Source organism: Ursus americanus, chromosome 12 (assembly GCF_024610735.1).
Source record: "Ursus americanus isolate L20-20 chromosome 12, mUrsAme1.1.p, whole genome shotgun sequence".
In the NCBI taxonomy this organism is placed as follows: Eukaryota; Metazoa; Chordata; class Mammalia; order Carnivora; family Ursidae; genus Ursus; species Ursus americanus.
Window position 1 is genome coordinate 22,165,427 of NC_142138.1, and position 21,765 is coordinate 22,187,191.

General features: G+C 43.1%; 1 protein-coding gene across 10 annotated transcripts in view; it reads left to right on the forward strand.

Annotated features, from left to right (window-relative positions):
- The first annotated feature begins 383 nt into the window (after positions 1–383).
- SGIP1 (SH3GL interacting endocytic adaptor 1) overlaps positions 384–21,765 on the forward strand; it is a 204,947-nt gene continuing 183,565 nt past the window's right edge. For 3 of the 10 annotated variants that reach the window (XM_045802099.2, XM_087865978.1, XM_045802100.2), the window contains exon 1: positions 1,283–1,657. In XM_045802099.2, coding sequence (XP_045658055.1) covers positions 1,648–1,657 — 10 coding nt within the window. In that variant the 5' untranslated portion in view covers positions 1,283–1,647. Of the gene's footprint in view, positions 731–1,280; positions 1,658–21,765 lie in introns of those variants that run through there. The other 7 variants (XM_045802101.2, XM_045802104.2, XM_045802103.2 and 4 more) reach the window with 5 other exon arrangements.

The following is a 21,765-nucleotide window of genomic DNA, read 5'->3' on the forward strand; positions in this document are numbered from 1 at the left end:
CCTTTCTTCTGATCTCCCCTCCCTCTTCTCCCTCCCATGTGCCGCTGCCTGCTTCTTCCTTAGCTGTCAGAGCCTGCTTGAAAGGAACAGAAGATCGCCGGACCCCCGCGCCTGAGGCCCTTCGAAAGGCTCCCGGGGTCCCTGGGAACCATCCGGTGACAGATTCTCAGCCCCAGCAGCGGGGGTGCCATAACCCTTTCCAGTTAGGCAGCAGCCCGGCACCCAGATCCCATCCCTGGAAGCTGCAAAAAAAACCCAAAAAACAAAAAAACAAAAAACCCTGGGCTCCACCCACCCCTCCGGCCAGAACCGGCACAATCGCCCCCCTCCGGATTTCCACTGGGGCGAACGAATGGGCTGGAAGGCGGTTATAGATGCCCGGGGCGCCTGCCGCAAAACCGTGGTGTCCTCTAGAAGAAAGTTGGTTTCCTCCAGGGCCTGCAGTTGGCGGCACGGCCTCGCTCCACCTGGGGAAGGAGGCGGTTCCGCGTGCGCGGCCGCGGGGAGGCGCGTGGCGGGCCGGGAGCGGGGACTGGAACGCCGAGCGCCACGGTGCCGCGGGGTCGGGTCTGGGCCGGCGGCGCGTCCAGGTTGCCGCGGGAGCAGGCGGCGTGCACAGCTGTCCTCCGTCGGGCGAAGGCCTGGCCGCCCTGCCGGCTGCCGTCTCTCCCGCCTCCCGCCCCAGAAATTATCTCAAGCGTCGCCAGTTTGATTCCAGAGCCCCACTCGGGTGGGTTCTTTTGTTTCTTTGTTTTAATGACAGTTCCCAGCCCTTGGGCATGTCATGCGCGATTAATTCCCTGGCTCTGTTGAAGGCAGCTGGGATGAAATTTCTTCTGCATCATCCTTTTGGGGATAATTGCTTATGATGTGACGTCAGCCGGATTGATTTTTCTCTCTTGAAAGAGAGAGGGAGAGAGAGAGACTCACGGACGTGTGCGGAGGCCAAAGACATTAACGTTTGGAATTCCTTGAGGGCAAAAGGAGACGGGAATGGGAGCTTAAAAGTGTGCGGCTGACATCAGACTGCACGGAATTATTACCACGTTTTTCTTTAAAAAAAGAAAAAAAAAAACCACAGTCCCCTCCGCAGCGAGCCACTTAGGTGCTCCTTTCATGCCCGAGTCCCCCGTTAAGGTGGCAGCGTCCGATAATTAATCTCGGGTACCCAGCCGCTGCAATAGGCTTGAGAAGACGAAGAGGAGGGGCGGGGAAGTGCGTCACCAGGTGGGGAAGGGGCTGTGCGTTCGGTGACAAGCGGGAGGGGTGGGGGTGGAGGGGAAGAGGGACGGAAAATAGGTTCTGTGTGCTCTCCCGGGGTATTGTGTCAGGAGATGCAGGCTGGCTACCATGTGACGCGGTCCAGAGCTGAAGGGATTGGCCGAGGCAGCGCAGGCGGTGCAGCTCGGCCGGCTTGCTGTTCCTCTCCCTTTCTCTCGCAGCATCTTCCTGGGAGCCCGTAGGTGAAGCGGCACCAGCAGCATCCATGGGCTATCTTTGGGGTTAACTCTTGTCTCATTTGGCTTCAGCAGTGGACAGAGCAGACCTCTCGGCAGCGGCGTTGTGAGGACTTAGCTGGGACCTGGAATCCTATCCTCCTGTATTTTTTCAGACTCCTTGGAAATTAAGGAATGCAATTCTGCCACCATGATGGAAGGTAGGATGCTTTCTGCTGTGGTTGACTGGCTTCAGGCAAGGTTTGGGCAGAACAGCGTTGAAGAATGTGTGCAGCCTGTGTTTGTGGCTGGTCTAGAACCTGGTTGCCAGGATTTGCAAGCAGAAATGTTGCAGTTTGCTTGCAGCGGACCAGGGCTCAGACTAATGGAATCAAACCACAAGGCTTCTGTTTAGCTCAGAACCTACAGAGCTCCCAGCTCTTTGGGGGGGGGGGGGGGACCTAAAGTGCTTCCAGGGAGCTGAGATAGAGCTAAGAAAGAGCTTGCAGAGCAAATAAGTTGGGAGAGAAGATAAGGTTTTCTGCTCTGGGTTCCTGGGACTACACTGATTAAACATTTACAATGGAAACTTGTTTTCTGAAATTGACATTAGATAGGAGAGGTCATTGACAGAGTTATCCATGCTGTCATTTTCAGGGAACTGTTTAAATTTTTTTTTTAATTCTTGTAAGATATTTTTGTCTCTGCAATTTACATCTTATTGTTGAGGTGAGAGGTGCTGCAAATTTGGTCCATAAGCTATAGTTATATGGGGATGTCATTGCAACAGAATGAGCAATATGAGGAAAATATCTGGGCCTCTTAGCCACGGATTCAGGGTCTTATCAGGTTAAAAAAAGGATTTTGTGCTTTCTAATGCATTCCCGTGCAATGATTCTTAGCCAAGCACTAATGATTACTTACTGATTACCTTTTTGCATTCGATATTAAGTGTAAGAAGGAACTTTCCCTGGGGAGATGTTGTTTAAACTATATTTTATTCTACTAAATTATCCTTCCAAGCCTGAGGTAGTGACAGCCAAGATTGCCCCCAAAAAGCAGCAAGCTGATTAAGAAAGAAGCAGGCCGCCCTACCCTGGCTTTGATTTTGTTTTCACACTACAGGATGGTGCAAAACTCCTGGCCTTTCCTAAGATGACAGGCAGAAATTTGTCCCCAGCCTGGATTTCACAATGCAGAATCGAGTGCATAATGGGTCTCAAATCAGCCATGAAAATGGCAGAGAGGCCACCTCTTAAGCCAAGGTCTGCCCTATAGATTTTAAACATTCCTTAGAAATTTACCAAAATGGAATAAGAGGAGGATGGTTTCAAAAAGCAGTGGTGTAGCCTGCACTTATTTGGCAGAAATGAATTATTTTTCTCTCTCTGTCATCATGTCCCACATTGTTAATGTAATTTGGGGGAGTGAAGAATTCTGCAGTCATGGCCCACGGATTTTAGAAAATAGCCTTAAAAGAGACATTGGGTATCATCTTGTTGTGGAGCCTGATCTTGTTTGCAAAGGGCTCTCAAGCTAGTTCTTTAAAATCCAGGTCTAAATAAACTGAGCTTACTAACACCCTGAGAGTAAATCATTTTCATTAATTCAAAATGAATTTAATCTTTGAATAACAAGGCAAGACAAACAAAAAAAGTATCACTGATACACTTTTCAATTTAAACTCATGTGGATTACCCTCTTCAGAAAAAAACAAAACAAACAGTCTTGTCTATAGAGGTACTGTATTTCTCCAGCTAAATTTCATTTGTAGCATTTCCTAAAAAGAAATCTGCATACATTCTGATTAGGTCGGAATCTTACACAGGGAAGTGAAAGATCTTTCATTTTTACTTCATGCCTTGCAAACTACGGAGTTAAAGTGTCTTTTTTGAAGTAATATTTATTGACGCTCATTAACGACTCTCTTGGTAATATCATCCATTGTGCCCTCCCAGAATGTCAGTCGGTTCAAAGCCCTATGATAAGCTTCTCTGAGCTGCCTAAACTGAAATGAGAACTGTAACAAAGACGTGGGTTGGAGCTGAATTAGCACTATTGCTCTGGGTCTGCCAAATTCATCTAATGAAGGATGTTATTTTAGCAGTTTTGAATTAGAGGTGACACTTTGGATGCAGTTGCCTTCCATCAGATCCCTGCAAAAAAAAATGGACAGGTGTTCCCATTGGCTTCAAAATTTAAATGAAACTAATCATTTTTATCTACCCACAGTTCCTACTTAAATGCTTTTCAAGACTTATTATCTTAATGGTTCAGTGACCTTAGAAAGGCAGGTAGGAAACTTAACTAGAAATCAATTTGCCTATCAATAGCCTTGTAACTTAGTTGCCAGTCTTTTCAGCAATGTATGTATGTTTCTGATATCGCCTCCCAGAATTTCATCTCTGAATTGCTCGAATTCTGAATATGTGGCAGGGCAGTTATTATTTCCACTTAACTCACCCCTAGAGGAAGCTAGACTATTCCATCTATCACAATAACCTTGGAAAGATAAGGAACCCCCTAAAAGTCACCCTAAAATTCTGTCATGGAAGCCCTCTGCTGAAAGATCAGCAGGCTCTGAGAATGTGTCTCCCATTAAGATAGTTAAATGATGTCTCTCCTCAGCTAGTACATTTCATACACCCGCCCACACACATACACACAGTTATACACAGTCGTTAACACATACACATTATTACGGAAGGCAGAGAGCCTACATATACATTGTATATATTTCGATATTCACCAAGTGTTTTAGTCTGCTGCTCAGGAATAGCACGGCCATGGTAACTTTTCAAAGCTACTTCTCTACTCAGTGTAAAACACGAGTAAACAAATATTCTTCAGAATGGCTCACAGTTTAGTTTTGTGATCCTGTTTTGATGGAATGAGATATGGGCTCCATTCATTCAATACCTATTAGAAATTCTGGTCATAGATGAGGAATGTTACCACTTGCCCAGTGAGGCTAACATCATAAGGTAGTGCAATAATTCTGCAGCGCCCTCAAACATGTTACCAGCAGTTTGTGGCTCCATAATCCTTTTCGAATATTTTTTATTTAAAAACACATATTTTAATTTGATATTGGATTCACCAATTCCTGCCGTCTTTATTTTTTAGCAGTGGTTGGTATAGAGTTGTGTCTTTCCTAAGGAATGTCACATGATATGGAGCCTTCTGGGGTATGAATGTGAAGCGAAAGGTGAGCAAAGGGAGTTATTTGCTAAAAGGCCCATGTACTGGTTAAGCTTACGTTGCAGTCTATGTGATGAGGGCAACTCTTCAAGGGTTCTGCTGTTTTCACACATTATTATTAGAGTTTGAAAATGCCGTTTTAGCTACGCCTTCCAAGATAAGTGAAGCAAAGTCAGGGTTTCTTAGGACATCTGTGTATTTGTAGGGCAGCCTGGAAAGTTTTCCCTTGTCTCCCAGAACTATACTGCACGTAACTGTGCTTTCAGTTCCATAGTCAGGCTCTTAGGTACTGTCTTGGAAGGAAAAATCTTTGGATCCCAATGGTTTCATCCTATATAAGCAATGTTTAAACTCAACGAGCACATTGTTAAGGGTTTGCTGGATATAATTGCAATGTACAGGGTGATTGAATAAATTTTATCATATTTAATATTCATGATGACCTATAACTAAGTGTATTCTGCATGCAGTCCTTTTGCAGTATGTTTTTGAAATTGCAAAAATAAAAAATAATGTTTTGGGGCAGAAAAAATAGCAGAAAGGAATTTGAAACCAAGTTCATGGGTTTTTTTTTTTTGTTTTGTAGTCAATTCAAGTTCTTACAAATAGTATAAACTGAATTGGAGACCTTTATTATGTCGCGTATCTATTGCTTCCTTCAATTTTAGAGGAAAAGCAGCAAACCAGCATAGTCACCTGGGTGTTTTGCATTAGCATATTTACCTCAGAAGACATAATTACATGTTTTTCCTGAATTCTGATGAATGAAGATGAGAATTTTCTGGACTCAAGTTCATTTAACAACAAACTTGTATTTTTGACCCCTCATAACATTTTATAATAGGAACTTTTTAAAATTTGTATCAAGATGGGCATCTTAACCTAATTGAAAACTAGGACTTGGTTTCTTGGGTGGCATATTCTCTCTCTCTTTCAAATATGAATACCCATGGAACCATACCTTTTAATTCTTTGTTAATGCCTTTTATCTCCAAAATTATTATTTAGACAATTTCAAACAATTCTAGCTTAACTGAGCTTTTGTTGTTGCCATGAATCTTATTATAGTAAAGATTTTTTTTTCCTATCTAGAAATAGAGTTTTATTTATTTGGAAAATTCTCTGATCTGATCAAAAAAGAACAAAATGTTTTGAAGCTGGAACTGTTCATTTTCTAGTTAGCTAAGAAGTTTTAAAGGGAATCCTTCTAACTTCCCAGAAAGAGTGAAGTTATTTTGGAAAATCTTAAGCATGCATATGAAATTCTAATACATGGGTCATCATTTATGTAATTTTTATCCTTCCTCAAGGCTCTGTGTCAGAAAGAGCCTTCTTATATATGTAAGTTCCCATACAGTTCCATGGGTCAACATTTTAAACCTCTAAAAAGAATATGCAGTCTTAAAAAAAATTGTCTTAGATAAACCATTCTAGAAGACTCTGGATAATTCTTTCTGTTGGATTTGGCACATGCATTATCCCTGTTTCAATTAAACAAATTGCAGGAAGTCACCAAATCACAGTTTTTATGTTCCTGAAAGTTAGTTTATGAATTGCTCACTTGAAATAAGTTTTCCCATAGGAATAATGATATATATGATGATTAGAGTCTCACACTAGTCATTCAAAGGCTTTTCACCCATTATATAGTTGAAATACTAAATATTTGCAATGAAATGTGTGAAGAACAGTACAGTTACAACAGTAAGTAGCCAGAAGAGAACAATGGAATTAAATGTGTTTTCAATTTTAAATGTTGCTATTTGTGAAAAGGAAGGTTTAATTAAAGGACCACGAGGATATGGAGAGACAATTTGAAGAGAGTTTTTAGGTATATTTCCAGAAGTTTTAGAGACTTAAGACACTGGATTTTCAATTATGTTCACTTTTACTTCCATACTCATGGTGTACCCTTTCTCAATTCAATTTTATCATATGTCCTACTGTAAACTGTGATTCCTTTCATTATGTAAACTCACAAATGGAATTAATAAAGGAAGAGAGAATTTACTGAGATGATGGTACAGGAGTTGGAAGGGAGAAAATGTTTAAGGGATTATAATGGATTTGAGCTTACGTGTCTGAAAAAGTCCCTGAGGAGTAATGAACTGAGTAAGGGGATCAGAGATAGAAGGTTACTGAGGGGCATGAGAAGGGCAGGATGTCCTTGAGGAGAAAGTGGGGTGCGTGGCAGAGGTGTTGGGTCTAACCGGTTTCTGTGTTGGCTACCAAATATTTTTGTGGGCACAGGCTGGTTTGCTTACCAGGGAGAGAGCTATTGGGGATGGAGGTTGGACTCCATGGGAGAGGGGTCAGTCTCCGTTCTTGGAACGTGTACGCCATTTAACTGTATCCACAGAATGTCAGGGAGAGATTTAGAATCTCTATTGAAATACCTCATGTCATATCACTTCCTTGTTTAAAAAGCTTCTGTATCTTCTCCTTTCTGTCAAAATCCATCGCACACAGGAGGCTGCACACTCCGGCCTGCCGTGCCTCTCCACGCGTATCGAACACCTTTCTGCCAGTCTCGGAGTGTTTAGAACAAATACTTAACAGCCTTAGGCTTTTTGCTCTGCCTACAACATGATTTTGCCAATTCACGCAGTGACTGATTTTCTTGCAGTCCCAGCAAAACCGCCATCTCCTCAGGAGGACTTCCCCAGCCTCTTCTCATCCCAAGTTCCCAAATACACACACCCTGGGCCCCAAGAATGTCCCAGTCCACCCTCTCTCCTCAGACATGTATTTATGATTCATGGTCGTTTAATGGTGTCTGGGCTGAATTTCTCACTCAGAGCTCAGCGCCACAAGGACAAGAATCTGGTCTATCTTATTCACCTCCTCATCCTTAGTTCTTGACACACAGTGGATGCTTAGTGTGTTTATTTGCTGGAGAAGTGAGGAAAACCAGATATAAATGACTTCATGTGGTACATTGTAAGGTATTATTTGGGGGCATTATAGTCGTAGGAAAAAGAAATGCTCAAATTTGTGTTCTCGCTGGAGAATAAACATGAAATAGTTAAGAAAAAACGATGTATTGTGGCGTGGGATATTGTGAGATACAGATAATACATTTTGAGAAGCATAAGAAAAGAAATGGTCCATTTGAAAATATGTGCTTGGGCTTGAAACATTTTGGTGATTAGCTCCAAAGAAATGATTTTATAATGGGAGGAGACGAGTGATAGCACAGCCTTTCAAAGAAATTCCCAGAATATCCCAGGAGCAGTGCTGTCAATACACTGGACATATTTTTCCTTTTCTCTCTCCCTTCTGCTTTCCTTTATTTCTGCCTTTCCTGTCTGTACTTCCCTCACTCTTCCACCCCATGTTTCTCTCCCGGGGCTCTCTGTCCTTTTCTCTGGACTATGACCAGATCTGGAAACACTGGCTTCTAGAGGTAGAGTTTGACTTGGAATCTGGCAAAGTATGTTTAAATAAATAAATGAATACAGATGACAGTAATGTTGTACAATGTATTTGTGTAATGTGCTGTTCGATGATGGTTTTTCTAATGCCAAATTATTCCTGACAGGAGAACTCAGCAGTCTTAGAAGCTCAGTATATTTGCTGAATTTGTGTAGTTTGGATTTTTTTGTAGGAAGAGCATGGACCCAGAAGTCAGACTTAGGTTTGAGTCTACGTGTTGTGACTGCTTGGCTGTGTGCCTTGAGAAGGTTACTTTACCTTCCTGGGGTTCTGTTTCCTTGCAAACAAAATGAGAGAATTGATCTGCCTACCTCCAGAGCTTCTAGCTTTAAGAGTCTCTGGCATTCACTGAATGGTTTGGATTCCCCAGACTTACTCCCTCCAAGGTTTAAATTGAATGATTGAGTCCTTTTCCTCCCATCTCAAAATGTACTTGTCCCTAACACAAAATAATTCATATGTGTTACTCTTTGCCTTTCATTGCCTGCTCCTTCTCTGCTGTTCTTTTGCAAGGATGCTCTGTTAGTTTTGCTCCTTTTCAGTATTGGAAGACAGAAGTGCCATTACGCCACCCTCATCCATTGTCCCTATCGCATAGAACTGTCCATGTCTTCATCAGAAATTGCGTGAATTGTATGAATGCATACTAGGTGTTCTAGCATGTTCTACATGCTATAGGTTCAATAGTGAACAACAGATACAATCTCCTGCCCATGGGGAGCTTCCTGTTTGGTGCAGGAGAGATGGGAAAATAAAACGGAACACAGAGTACATTCAATGGGGATAAGAACTTTGGAGAAGAATCCAGTTGAGAAAAGGGATAGAGGAAATTGTGGAAGAGAAGAAGAAGTGGGGTAGATGGGATTTCATTGTAAAGAAGGCGGTAATGGATGGCCTCACTGGGAAGACATGTGAGCAAAGACTTGAAGGAGGGGAGGGAGTGAGCGGCCATGTAATTATTTGGAGGAAGAGTCCAAAAAGGTGGGAGAAAGAGCATGTGCAGAGGCTCGGAACATGGGCAGAGCAGCAAAGATGTCAGTGCTTCTGGACAAAAGGTTAGGGGGATGTTCAAGAGAGGGAGTCTGAGGTAACGGAAGCAGACACCTGTGACTCCTCAATGGTAGGAAAGCCAGCTTCCTTTTGCATTTGTCAGTTAGCGCGATCCTGTGTTATCCACGTGTCTAGTGACAGGTGGGCATTCGGAAGGCTGGCGCTCTGAAGCTGGTTCTGTGGTGCCTCTTGGACTCATTCTTTCCACATATTTAAGTAACCGGATGAATAGCATGCTCTTGCCTTAGCTTGTGGTCCAAGCCCAGAGTTAGAGCTGAGTGTTCAGCTACAACTTGAGGCTTGAACATTTCCACACAAGAGAAATGGCGCCGTGATAAGGATGACTCCGGAATCAGAATTACACAGCAATTCACGAATGTTTTGACTACCTTCATTTTTATTTTTTGTTCATATCAACTTCTTCTCTTGTGTATCAGGACTGGTATTTTAGATTTTTTTAAAAAGACCATGCAGAGTGACTCATGTTACCTGTCCTTAACAGGCAGCATAATGAGTAAAATATTGTGCTTACTTAGGACATTGTCCTAAGATTGTGTGACATTTGCACACACTTCAAACTTTCCAAAATGCTTCATTTATTCAACAGGTACGTCAGAGGTTTTTCCTCAGTCTCAGGTATTCTAGGCACTGTGAATATAACAGGGGAAAAAAGGCAGCTGTGGTCTCTGTCCTCAGAAGCTTAGAGTCTAGTACATGTTATCACACACTATATGCATATGCATTTTATTCTCACATCATCTCTGTGGGGTGGAAAGAATAAGTATTACTATCTTTCTTTCAAACAGGAGAAAAAGTAGGGCCCAGTGAGGTGAAGTGACTCACTCAAGGTGACCATCTTACCAAGTGGCAGAACTAGCATTTATTTACCACATTTGACTCCCAGTCAGGTGCTCTTTATTTGTATAATGGTGTAACCAGACAGTCCTGCTCGTTTCTGAAATTGTTTGGCCTGGGTCTCTGGTTGACAAGCAAACAACAGATTGACTAGACTGGACATGGTATTTCAAAAGCTTTGTTCAGTACTAAGCAAAGTGATTTTATTAACAGATTCTGATCCTTCCGATCAACCCTCAGCTCGAGGAAGGCCACCTAACACAGAACTAGCCTCCTTTCAGTGGCACTCACTGGTTTCCCAGAATTTTATGATGCAGAGGGGCATGTGATATCAATCACCCAGTGGACTCTAAACTTTCACAGCTTACCCTCTACACAGTGTTTTATCAAAAAGCCTGGCTCCCACTATGAACAAAAGCCCTTTCTCCCTAAGAAGGACAGCTCGGTGTTCACTGACATTCTATGAAAGCCTCGGTCATTGTCAGGAAAACATGATGGTGTGTGCTACCATTGAAGATTAACCAATCTGGTCCGACCTCATTTTGCAGTTGAGCAAACCAAAGCCAAATGAAATAACTTACCCAAGGATTTTTATTCTGCCTGTATGGGGACAAGTCAAAGTTTATTTTAGTAATGATTCCAAAAATGTGACTAGACAAAGACTTGGAACCCGTGGTGTCTTTCACGTTCAAAGGTGCTGAGACTGGTTGGGTGACTGCCCAAAGACACACAAATGAATGGGTCCCCAGGGTCCACCGTTCCACTCAGTGCACACACAATGTGGCCATTTATAGCTCTCGCCTGTGCTTCCATGGCTCATGCGTCTGCTCTCAGTGAGTCAGCGCTGTGTGGAGGCAATGACTAGGACTTGAAGGGGCTGGATCTCCTGACTAGCTCTATGACCTTGAGTGAGTTCTGGAACGGCTTTGGCCTCAGCATCCCCATTTCTAAGGTAGGAATGATGCTGGCTGTCTACCCCACAGAGTTGTGAAGATCGAATGAGATAATAAATATGGAACCATCTGAAGAAGTGAGGCGCACATGCCAGTGATTTTGTCAGATCGCTGTCTCTCGGGACATGTGCTTTCTCGGCATCCGGCGGCTAGGCATTACTGCTCGCTATTGACTTGGCAAGAAGATAATTGCTGCAACTCTTCTGCAGCAAGGCCTACAGATTTCTCTCCTCCCTTCACCATACTGTCAAGTACTAGCATATTCTATCATCCTGGATTCTCAAGGGCTACAACTACCCCTTTCCTGACCTCGGAAGGCATCACTAATCAATCTCAACCATCATTCTCTCTGGCCTTGGCGTCTCCCTCAACATCATATTCCAGGCCACCTCTGCTAGTTGTTTGGAATTGGCACATGGGATGATATCACGTTGCTCTCCCTACCATGCACAGCTTCCCAAAGTTGAAAAATAGTGAGTAAACCTGGGAGGTAGGTGGTCTCACTGTGCATCCAACCTTTACAAATGCCCTTAGTGTATCATGGAAAAATGGCATGTGAAAATGGCTCACAGCACTAGGGTTGGTAGCGGTGGTAGAAAATGGTCTGTAAGCCGTGTAACAGGTAGGACTCTTCTCCTGTGCTATAGACTTCAACCACCAAGTTTTTCTTAGCCTCGTTGTGCCTCCAGTTCAAAGAACTGTGTCTTCCAGGTAGCCAAGCCCCAGGCTGTGCTTGGATTCATCCCTCATTTCTCGGTCCTTTAGAGCTATGGGTTATCCTTCCGGAAAAAAAAGATCTTGGCTCTGTTCTCTCCCTTTCATCCTCTGCTACCACACCTGATTAGACTTTGCTGCTTCCCATCCATGCTCCTCACAGCCATCAAAGACAACACTTTCACACACACGCCTTTGATTGTTCCATATATATATATATGGAATATATATATATAAAGATGGAGTGCAAATGCCTCAGTGTGCGGTGTAACACTTTCACACACAGGCTGTCTTATCTGCTCAGATCCCACTGTGCCAGCCAGACAGGAGCTCCTTGCCCTTCTCTTTCCTTTGTATATGCTATTCCTTCCCTTATCGGTGTGGTCACAGTCTGTTCTGATCATCATTCAAGGTCAAACAGAAGTGCCCCTCTTCAGTGAAGCCTCCCCACATTCTCCACGTTGAAAGTGAGGTGCTCCCCGAGCTCACTTAGCTCTCAGTCCTCGCCCTCCTAAGGCCACATATTGGAAGGGTTAAGAGCACTGGCTTTGGAATCAGACTGATCTAGGTTAAATCTCGTGTATGTGACCTTGGGAAGTTAGTGCACCTGCTTCCTCATCTAGGAGATGAAAGTGATAATAGCAGTAACTTTCTCATGGGTAATTTAATCATGTGAGGTTGCAAGGATTAAATCAGAAAGGGCACTTGGAGCAGTGCATTCTCCAGAGACGCAGAACCAGTAGGTTAAGAAGGAGACGGAGAGAAAGAGATAGAGAGAAGAGAGGTAGAGGGTGAGGGCCAGGGAGATGGAGAGGGGTACGAAGAGGGTAAGGGAGAGGGAAAGAGAGAGAGAGGGAGAAGAAGAGATATTTTTAGGGAACTGGTTCACTTGATGGTGGAGACTGCAGGCAAGTCTAGAATCCATAGGGCAGGCCGGCAGGTAGGGGCTGATGATGCAGTCTTGAGGTAAAGTGTTAAGCTCACAATACATCTTAGCTGCCATTTTTCATTTATATACCTACTTTGTTTGCTCCTCCGCCAAGAACCAAGGACTCCGCCAGAGCAGGGACCGTGTCTGACTCAATTTTGTATTCCCAATGTGTGGCATGTGTAAGTACTCAATAAAAAGCCAGTGAATGAATGAATACTGTTGAGGGAACACAACTTTTGGGGAAATATGCAAGCCTTTTGGTGTGTGGTTATCATGAGAATTGTATGAGTTAACATATGCCAAACATTAAGAAGAGTATTTGGTTCCTAGCAAAGGTGTCTTAAAGGTTACTCTGCTGGGAACACTGAGGGCTCCAGTATGGTTCCTGGATGCCAGGCAGTACCCAGCATGGTGCGCCCTCTCCTCGCCCCAGAGCACCCACGTGCTGCGTAGGCTCCCCCTGGCTGAGAGCCACGCGCCGGTTCAGGAGCACGCAGCTAATCTAGTATCTCCCACAGTCTGCCTGACTGCTTCGATTGTTTTGCTCTCATTTTAAGAGAGACTGGGTTTCAGTGTAGAAAACTCGGAAAATAGGAAGATACAAAGGACAAATTGAAATCACCAATTATCTCATTATTATGAAATAACTAACCGCTGCTACAATTTGTTGAGTGCAGAACATGGACTTTGGGGACGATCTGAAGCCCTTCAAGCCTCAGCGCTATTAGCAGTAAAGAGGGTGAAATAACAGCCTCCACATTGTGGGGAAATTAAATAAGATAATGTACGGACTTCAGTTGGCACTTACCCGGCATAGTAGGTAAGCGCTCAGTGAATGCTAGCTCTTAATAGCTTTACAGGCAAACTAATGTTTATGTCCAAGAACCCAGTCTGATCTGTACGTATGTATGCACGCATGTGTGCATATCCACACACAGACCCTCATGGCTTTTTCACTTGACATGAGGTTGGAACCACTGTCCTAGGCAGTGTGTATATTTGTTAAGAGTATAGATCTAGAGACACACTTCCCAGATGCAATCCTTGACCCCTCTACACTTGCCAGCTGTGTAAGTCTAGGCAAATTATTTAACCCCTTTGTACTTTTGTTTTTTTCTTCTGTATGGGGTAATCCCTGTCGGAAAAGGTTATTATAAGGATTCAATGAGTTCAACATATTATATGGAGTTAGTATTATTTTTATAATATATATTATAATTATATATGTGACATATAATATACATAAACAACAGTATTTGGCACAGAGTAAATGCTCAATCAAGAAACGTTAGCTATCATTACCATCCTCCTATTTTTACTGGTTGTAGAATATTCCATGATTGCATTATGTCATTATCCCCCTGTGGTCAGACATTGGGACCATTAGCTGGAGCTTGGTTTGTATATTGATCTAGAAAGGCTCATGTTGGTGAGTCACATGGTGTGTCATGAAGTCTTCGTTTTCATTGAATAAGATAGCTGGGTGAGTTCTGCTTTGGGTTCTAGTCCTGCCACTGCTCCAGCCAGCCGAGTGAGTTTGGACAAGCTATTTAACATTGGGAAGAGAAAGCAAAGTAGTAGAAAGAGAAATTGATTTTAATTCAAAAAATTCTCACATCTCCTGGCACCATTCTTTATTAGCTATGAGGATGAGGCCAAGAATTTGCCAGGTGGGTGGGAATTGACTTTTTATGTCCTCTTTGAAGGTCCTGGCTGTGTATTTTGGGCAAGTCACCATCTCCTCTGTTTTCCCATCTGTGGAATGGCAAATGAGCTTTCCTGCCTTTCTCCCGTGGTGGTAAATATCAAAGCACAAAATATATGTGCAAATATCTTTAAAAGCAGTAAATTTGTATATAAACATAATGTAGCATTAGGGCTGTTGTTACATTTAGTATCTTGGAAACTGTTTTCAAGTAAAGGTTAGGTTAAGTAACTTTGAAGGTGCTAACTCATTTTAAAATTCTGTGCTCTGGGTGCCTGGTAGTGCAGTTGGCTAAGCATCCGCCTTCACCTCAGGTGCCTGGGGTCCTGGGATTGAGTCCCCATGTCAGGCTCCCTGCTCAGAAGGGAGCCTGCTTCTGCCTCTCCCTCTGCCCCTACCCCGGCTGGTGCTCTCTCTCTCTCACTCAAATAAATAACTAAAATCTTAAAAAATATAAAACGAAATTCTGTGCTCTCCTACAAGGGTTTCAGGATGTAACCCTACTACAGTTAACTTCTCTCCCCATACCTTCCACCCTTCACGCATACAAGTGATTTTCTTCATTCCTGGATACTGGGCGAAGAACACCTTCCCTCATTTGATGAAATATTTATTTGAACAGGAAATGCTACATATAGTTTTGTGAAACTGGGTAAAATATTGTTTCTAATAATGAATATATAGTGGGACAATTTAAAATGCGTTTTAAAGTGTGTTTGAATGAGATCTATCTTGGCCCAGTTACAAACACAAATATTGTTCTGTGTGTGATCTCAGCAAGGTCTAATCCAAGCAACGTAATCGCCAGATCAGATTATTTAACCTGGATTTCTTCTCTTCAGCTTTTCACTATCTTTTATCTTTGTGGCAACCCACCTCGCATGGACAGATTGAAGAACAGAGTTTGTTGCTCTCTCGATGAATTTTGACTAAGATACCGAGGACGTTTTCTAGTGGCCGTGGGATCCTGGGAGCTAGCCATGGTTCTAACCGTGGGATACAAGGGGGCAAAACACACAGAGTCCTTGCTCTGCTGGACCTTGCGTCCGACTATGAGGAGACAAGACTCACAAACTAAATCAATAAACAAGATAACTTCAGATGGTGGTAAAGTCAATGAAAAACAAAGAATCCCTTGGAAAAGAGTGGGGAGTGGGGCATCAAAGCTGCTTTAAGTGGTCAGGAAAGGCATTGCAGCTGAGACTTCTTCACAATGTGACGTGTCAAGATCTGGGAGCAGAGTATTTCAGGAGTGAGCACTGCAGGGACTTGGGAAGCTCAAGGAACAAAAGAAAAGCCAGTGTCGCTGGACACCAGTGAAGGGCGGGGATGGAAACAGGAGAGAAGGAAGGCAAGTTCAGATCAGCCAGGGCTATGTGAGCAATGGAGATGGATCTGGAATTGATTGGAACGTAGTAGAAAGCCACTGGAGGGGTTTAAGGAGGTCACATTTCCATCTGCATCTTTAAACAATTACTTTGGATGTTGAATGGACTGGAGTAACTATAGATGGCCTTCTGGTTTTTGTGTTTTTTTTTTTTTTTCTGTTGTTATTGTTTTGAGAGGAGATTGTCTTGAATCTGTGTTTGAGTAATAAATACTCTGACTTTATTTAACTATTATGTTTATTTTCAGGAAAGCTAAGAGAGATTGGAAGGGATTATGGTGCCCTTCCCCAAAACCATTCAGCAATGTCCCTGCTGAGGCCTGAGGGCTCAGGTGATGATTTAATTCAGCTATTGAATAAACTCTTTCTCTAACCCAAATGGTTCTGATATTAGATTTTTTCAGAGTCATGTTGACAGGAAAAAAGACGAAGATCTTAGAGTGTATCATGTGCTTTTTTTTCCGTGTACTTGTTTTTAAATGGCTTTGAAGCACTTCAATTATTTGATAGACATTTTGATACTGAGTCGGTTAGTTTATTAGGCTGGCTTTCATCACTGAAGCTCTTTCCCTCTAAGCCAGATTGGAAAGATAGACGTGCTTAAGAGATCTTACTGTTGACAGAGGTTGACCTCTCCGTGTTCCATTTTTCTCCACCAATGTTTCCATTAAAACCTCTTGAGTCCTCGCCAAATGTCAATGATGGAGATGCCTACTGTCTCCCGTAACAAGACTCACCTGTGCACGCCTCCGACTCTCTTGCTCCTCTCCTCCTACCTTCAGGGGGCTGAAACGGTCTTCGCTCTGAAATGTATTTGTAACCCAGAGGAAAATATATGAAGCTTTCTATAGCTGGGACTTGTTCCTGTTCCAGTCTTCTTTATACTAAGGGCTCAGTTTTTCTTTTCTAATAAATTATACAATATAGCAGGTAAGTATACAGGCTTAGAAATCAAAACAGACCTTGGTTCAAATCCTGCCTTTGCGTGGGATAAGGTCCAGCAGAGCAAGGACTCTATGTGTTTTGCCCCCTTGTATCCCACGCTTTACTGGCCAAGTGCCTTCCTTCCCTCTTTCCTTCCTTCTTTCTTCCCTCACTCCCTTCCTTCCTGCCTTCCTTTCTTCCTTCTCTCCCTTGCTCTCTCCCTTCCTCCTTCTTTCCTTCCCTTCCCTTCCCTTTCCTTCCCTTCCCTTCCCTTCCCTTCCCTTCCCTTCCCTTCCCCTTTCTTTCTTTTTCTCTCTCTTTCTTTCTTTCTTTCTCTTTCTTTCTTTCTTTCTTTCTTTCTTTCTTTCTCTCTTTTTCTTTCTTCTTTCCTTCCTTCCCTCCCTCCTTCCAGCCTTCCTTCCTTCTTCCCTCCCTTCTTCCCTCCCTCCCTCTCTCCTTTCTTTCTTTCTTAGCTTTTTAATCTATCACAATTTACAAGATTTTCAGGAAGTATTTATTGCAGCTCCAAACAGTATGCTAGGTACTAGGTGCATATGGTAAATAGCATGAACACAGGCCTTTGGAGCTTATGGTGTAGGGACAAAGACATTAAATTAATAAAGATATCTAAGTGATTATAAGTGAGCAAAGTGCTATAAAGGAAGCACTGAATTCTCAAAGAACTTTTAAACATGGGACCGAACCTGGTCAGATGAGGGTGAGTCAGAGTTGTTGCAAGCATCCCATGACTTTTTGCTTTTGCCATAACAGTAGTTCGCCTTATCTATGGGTTCGCTTTTGGGGGTTTCAGTTACCCATGGTCAACTAGTCAACAGAGGATCCTCCTTCTGACTTTCAGAAGGTCAATAGTAGCCTAACACTACGTCGCACTGCCTGTGTCATTCATCTCCCTTCATCTCATCACGTAGGCATTTCATCAACTCACATCCTCACAAGAAGAGTGAGTGTTATACAGTAAGATGTTGTGGGAGAGAGAGACTGCATTCACGTAACTTTGATTACAATATATTCTTATAATTGTTCTCTTGTATTATTGTTGCTAATCTCTTACTGTGCCTACTTTATAAATCAGAGTTTATCATAGGCATGCATGTATATGAAACAACAGTATCTACAGGGTTTGGTACTAGTCATAGTTTCAGGCATCCGCTGGGGGTCTTGGAAGGTATCCCCCATGGAGAAGGGCGGCTCCTGTATGACCTTTGCATTCAATAGATCATAGCTATGGTTATCATTATTATTAGCATGACTGTTGTCACTGCTAATACTGCACACACCCTGTGCCTGTGTATATGGGATTCAGCGAGCTTTCCCAGAACTTGTTACATGGTGCTCCAAAAATGTCGATCGACTGAGCTCTTGGTGACTTGCCTGGAACGGCTCTGCATCTGTGCTCCCTAACTCCTGCCAGCTTACTTCGTTTCTGCCCTGGTGGCTGAGTAGTTTCTGGGGCTAGCCACTCATGGCTTGGGTACCATCCATGCCTTGGCTCTCCCAGATTCCTTAGAAAGCTCCCGATCTTACTGCTCTATCTCCTAAATGAATGCCAACCAAATCCCAACGTGACAACTGCTGTGTTGCTGTGCTGGATAGGCTCCTGAACGAGGGAAACTTTCAGAAAATTTCCTGAAAGAAAAGAAAGTGCCTCCCTCTCTCTTGAAGCCTTTTAAAGAGCCCGTTGCTACTCTGTACTCTAAGCACCTTTGGGGGCTGAGTTATGAGCCTGAAGGGTGTTTCTTCCTGTTAGTTTTCCAGACAGTCTTGTGTTATTTATTCACCACTGACCTAGAGGCGAGGCCATAATAGCCTGCAGACTTTTCCGTTCCTCCGTACCGAAGCCTATGAAAATATGTTTCTTTTTTAATTTTGATGTTGTCAGTTCATTTATGATACCTACGTCTGTGCATGGTCAGCTCTTGATTCTTCTAGCTGGGTGGTGAGAGGAGTCGTTCTTTATGGCCATTATCTCTGAATCACTTCTTCTACTGGACTTGCTCATCATGGATTTTAGTTCTTCCTTTTCTTTCTATTCTCGAGTTAGACCTAATAGGTAGCTAGCCTGTAACTTACCAAAAGATGGCTGCCCCAGGACACCCCTTGATTTCTGGATATTGCATAATAAAAATACTAAGAATAACATTATCCCTGAAATGCTCCACAATTTCTCTTAGCAAGTAGGTATAGCTATAACCACTGCCCTCCCTGGGAGGAGGAAATGTTCAAGTAGAGCTCAGATTTATTTATATGAAAATATTAATGTAAAAATAGTATTAATAAAAATCGACCATTTCTTGAGGTCCCGCTATGTGCCCGAAACTGTTCTTAAATTTTCTATAGGCATTTGTCTCCTTTAATCTTCACAACAATTCTGTGGGGTTACTACTATAATAATTACCTCCGTTGTATAAATGAGGAAACTGAGAATCCAGGAGTTTAGGACTTGCCCAAATATTTAGAGTTTGTGCACTGATCTCTCTGACTCCCCAACTTATGTTGTGAACCACTGAATAATATTGTCTTTCAAACTTTACCTTTGAGAAGTTATATTTAATATATTCCCAGGTAAGGGCAAAGCAGTGACATCATACACCACAATAGTTGAAAGTCTATGATAAGTAGTATTGGTACAGAGTGCTTGCCTCTTTCTTCTCACCATACGAAAATTAAATTTGAGGATATTCCTGTCCAGTTCCTATACTGCTATTAAGCATCTGTAATACTTCACATATACATTTCTGGCTAATGAAAAAAAGTAGTTGATGTACTTGACGAGTAGATGAATACAGAAGTAACAAGACTATTATCCAGAATATCTTTGTTCTGATTATTTTTAATCCAGTTGGCTTACAGTTTCTCACATTTTACTTTATAGGTTTCTGTGGCACTGCATGTTAAAGCAAACTGTAATAAACTACACTGAATATTTCAGAGAAATTTGCAACGCTTTCTTCAGTATTTAATGCACTTCTCCTGTACTAGGGTGAGAAATCTATTTCCTCTTCTTGCTTAACAATCTATTGAGCACATCTCCCAGTTTCATTTATCATAGATTTTTTATTTTATAGCATTTCAGAGGCAATTCAATCATCAGTTGACCTTTGTTTAACATGAGAAATAAAGTCATTTTGGCTACATGGTTGGGAAAAGGTGATAGTTCCCAATTCCGTATTAATAGCTCCATTGTAGCTAAGATTTAACACTGCCTTTTATTGTAATATTTCTAACAGATGCTCAGTCCTCAATAACCATAACAAAATGCATATTTTAAGAATGTGTGAAAATATGCAGATCTTCTCCAAGTTTATTTATGAACTCGAAATGGAGCATTTATGCTGTTTACTTTGCAGTAAGTACAAGCACAGCCCTTGGTATCACCATTTTCCTGTGCTCTGTGTTTCTTCTTCTCCTCACAAGTGCTTCAGTCGAAACAGGAAAAGCAGTAGGAGAGGTGAATCCCATATATGAGGCACACGCACCCAAAGTGTGCAAAAGTCGAAGACTCTGTAGATTCTCTGCGGGCAAAACTGGTCCACAAAGAAGTGGGCTGGTCATCCGAGGGGGGTAGTGATGCCAGTCATTATCGCTACCGTGTGTAACGTATGAGTGTGCTGGGCTCCGAGTGAGGGCTGTGCAAACAGCGCGTCACCTGTCTCTCACCGTAACCCTACGAAGGTTATTCTTACTCTTATTTGATAAATAAGGAAAATGAGGCCCAAGGTTACGTGCGCAACAAGGAAGTGGCAGAGTAGGATGGAACCCCCGAGACCCCAATCCCATCATCTCTGAGCCACCGTGTCTAATGACTGCTGCCCATCAGCCTGGACCAGTCTGGGGCAGCTGGGTTGGTGAGGCTCTTGTCCATGGTCAAGAGTGGCCGAAGACTTCACATGGGCCCTCTCTCACCCCTCATCGCCCCGTCTGAGCTCTCGAGTGTGCCTTTTGTACGGGCTATGCATTGCTAAGAGACTTTACTGACGTCGGCGAACTCATTTTGCAGCACAGCTTCCAAGGCCGTGCTGGTCTGGGTTCCTCTGCTGGGTGCTGTTTCTGCAGTGTGCAATTTTGCTCCGTTCCACTGCTCCCTCTTCTCTCTCCTTTCCTCCTGCTCCTAGTGCGGTTTGCACCGGGCCGCTGCTTTCTGTGTTTCCTTTCTGAGCTGCCTGCTCTTCACGCTCACTCGATCAGATGGGTAGCCGTAGACATCGGGGAACCTTGGAGCTGGGCCACTTGGGTCACCCCCGGACCCCTCTCACTTATTAGCTCCGCAGTCTTGGCTCATTTACTTCTCTGTGTGTCTCAGTTTAAAAAAAATCAGTATTACAATACTAATACCTATTTCAGAGAGTTACGATGAGGAGTGAATGAGCTGACACATATAGAGTGCTTAGTCTAGTGCCTGGTGCATAGTAATTGCTCATCTAACCACCACCACCACCACCACCACCACCACCACCCCCCCCCCCCCCCGCCCCGGCTCAGTTTGCATTTTACATTTGCATGATGGCAGGTAATTTATGTCAGGAAACCCCATCATTTGTTGGAGAGAGAAATGACTTCAACCACACAAGGAAAACCCTTCCCCCAGGAAGAAAACAAAATGAGTTCTCCCTTTAAGATGCTTCCCATTCCTTCGTTGTCAAGTTCCCTTTGGCCACAACACAAGTTGGCAGCCTGCCACTGGGGCCTCAGAGACCAAAACATCAGCCAAGTTTTGTTTTACTCTTAACTCTTGCAACTCCTGTCTTTCCAGCTCCCTACTACCCGCATCTACAATGCAGGGGTGTGTTGGCAATAGCTCCACATTTGGGTGGCAGTTGACCTGGGCCTAGTGGTATTGGGGGCTGGACAGAAAGCTGGGGGAAGAATAGCTTTCTGATCACTTGTCCCACAGCAGACATGCACCAGAGCCCGTGTGACAACATCCTGTGTGGACAGGGAGGAGTGCATATAAAGATGAATTCAAAATGACCCTCAGAGCCAGCTGTGCCCAGTAGTTTTCATAGAGCATTTCATTTGATAATCACAAGCTCCTCTTACAGATGGTATTCTTTTTGTCCCATTTTAAAAAGAAGGTCATCAATATAGAGGCTAAGAGAAGTTGAGTAATTTCACTGAGTTCTACCTGATTCCAACACAGGAGCTCGTCACTACCC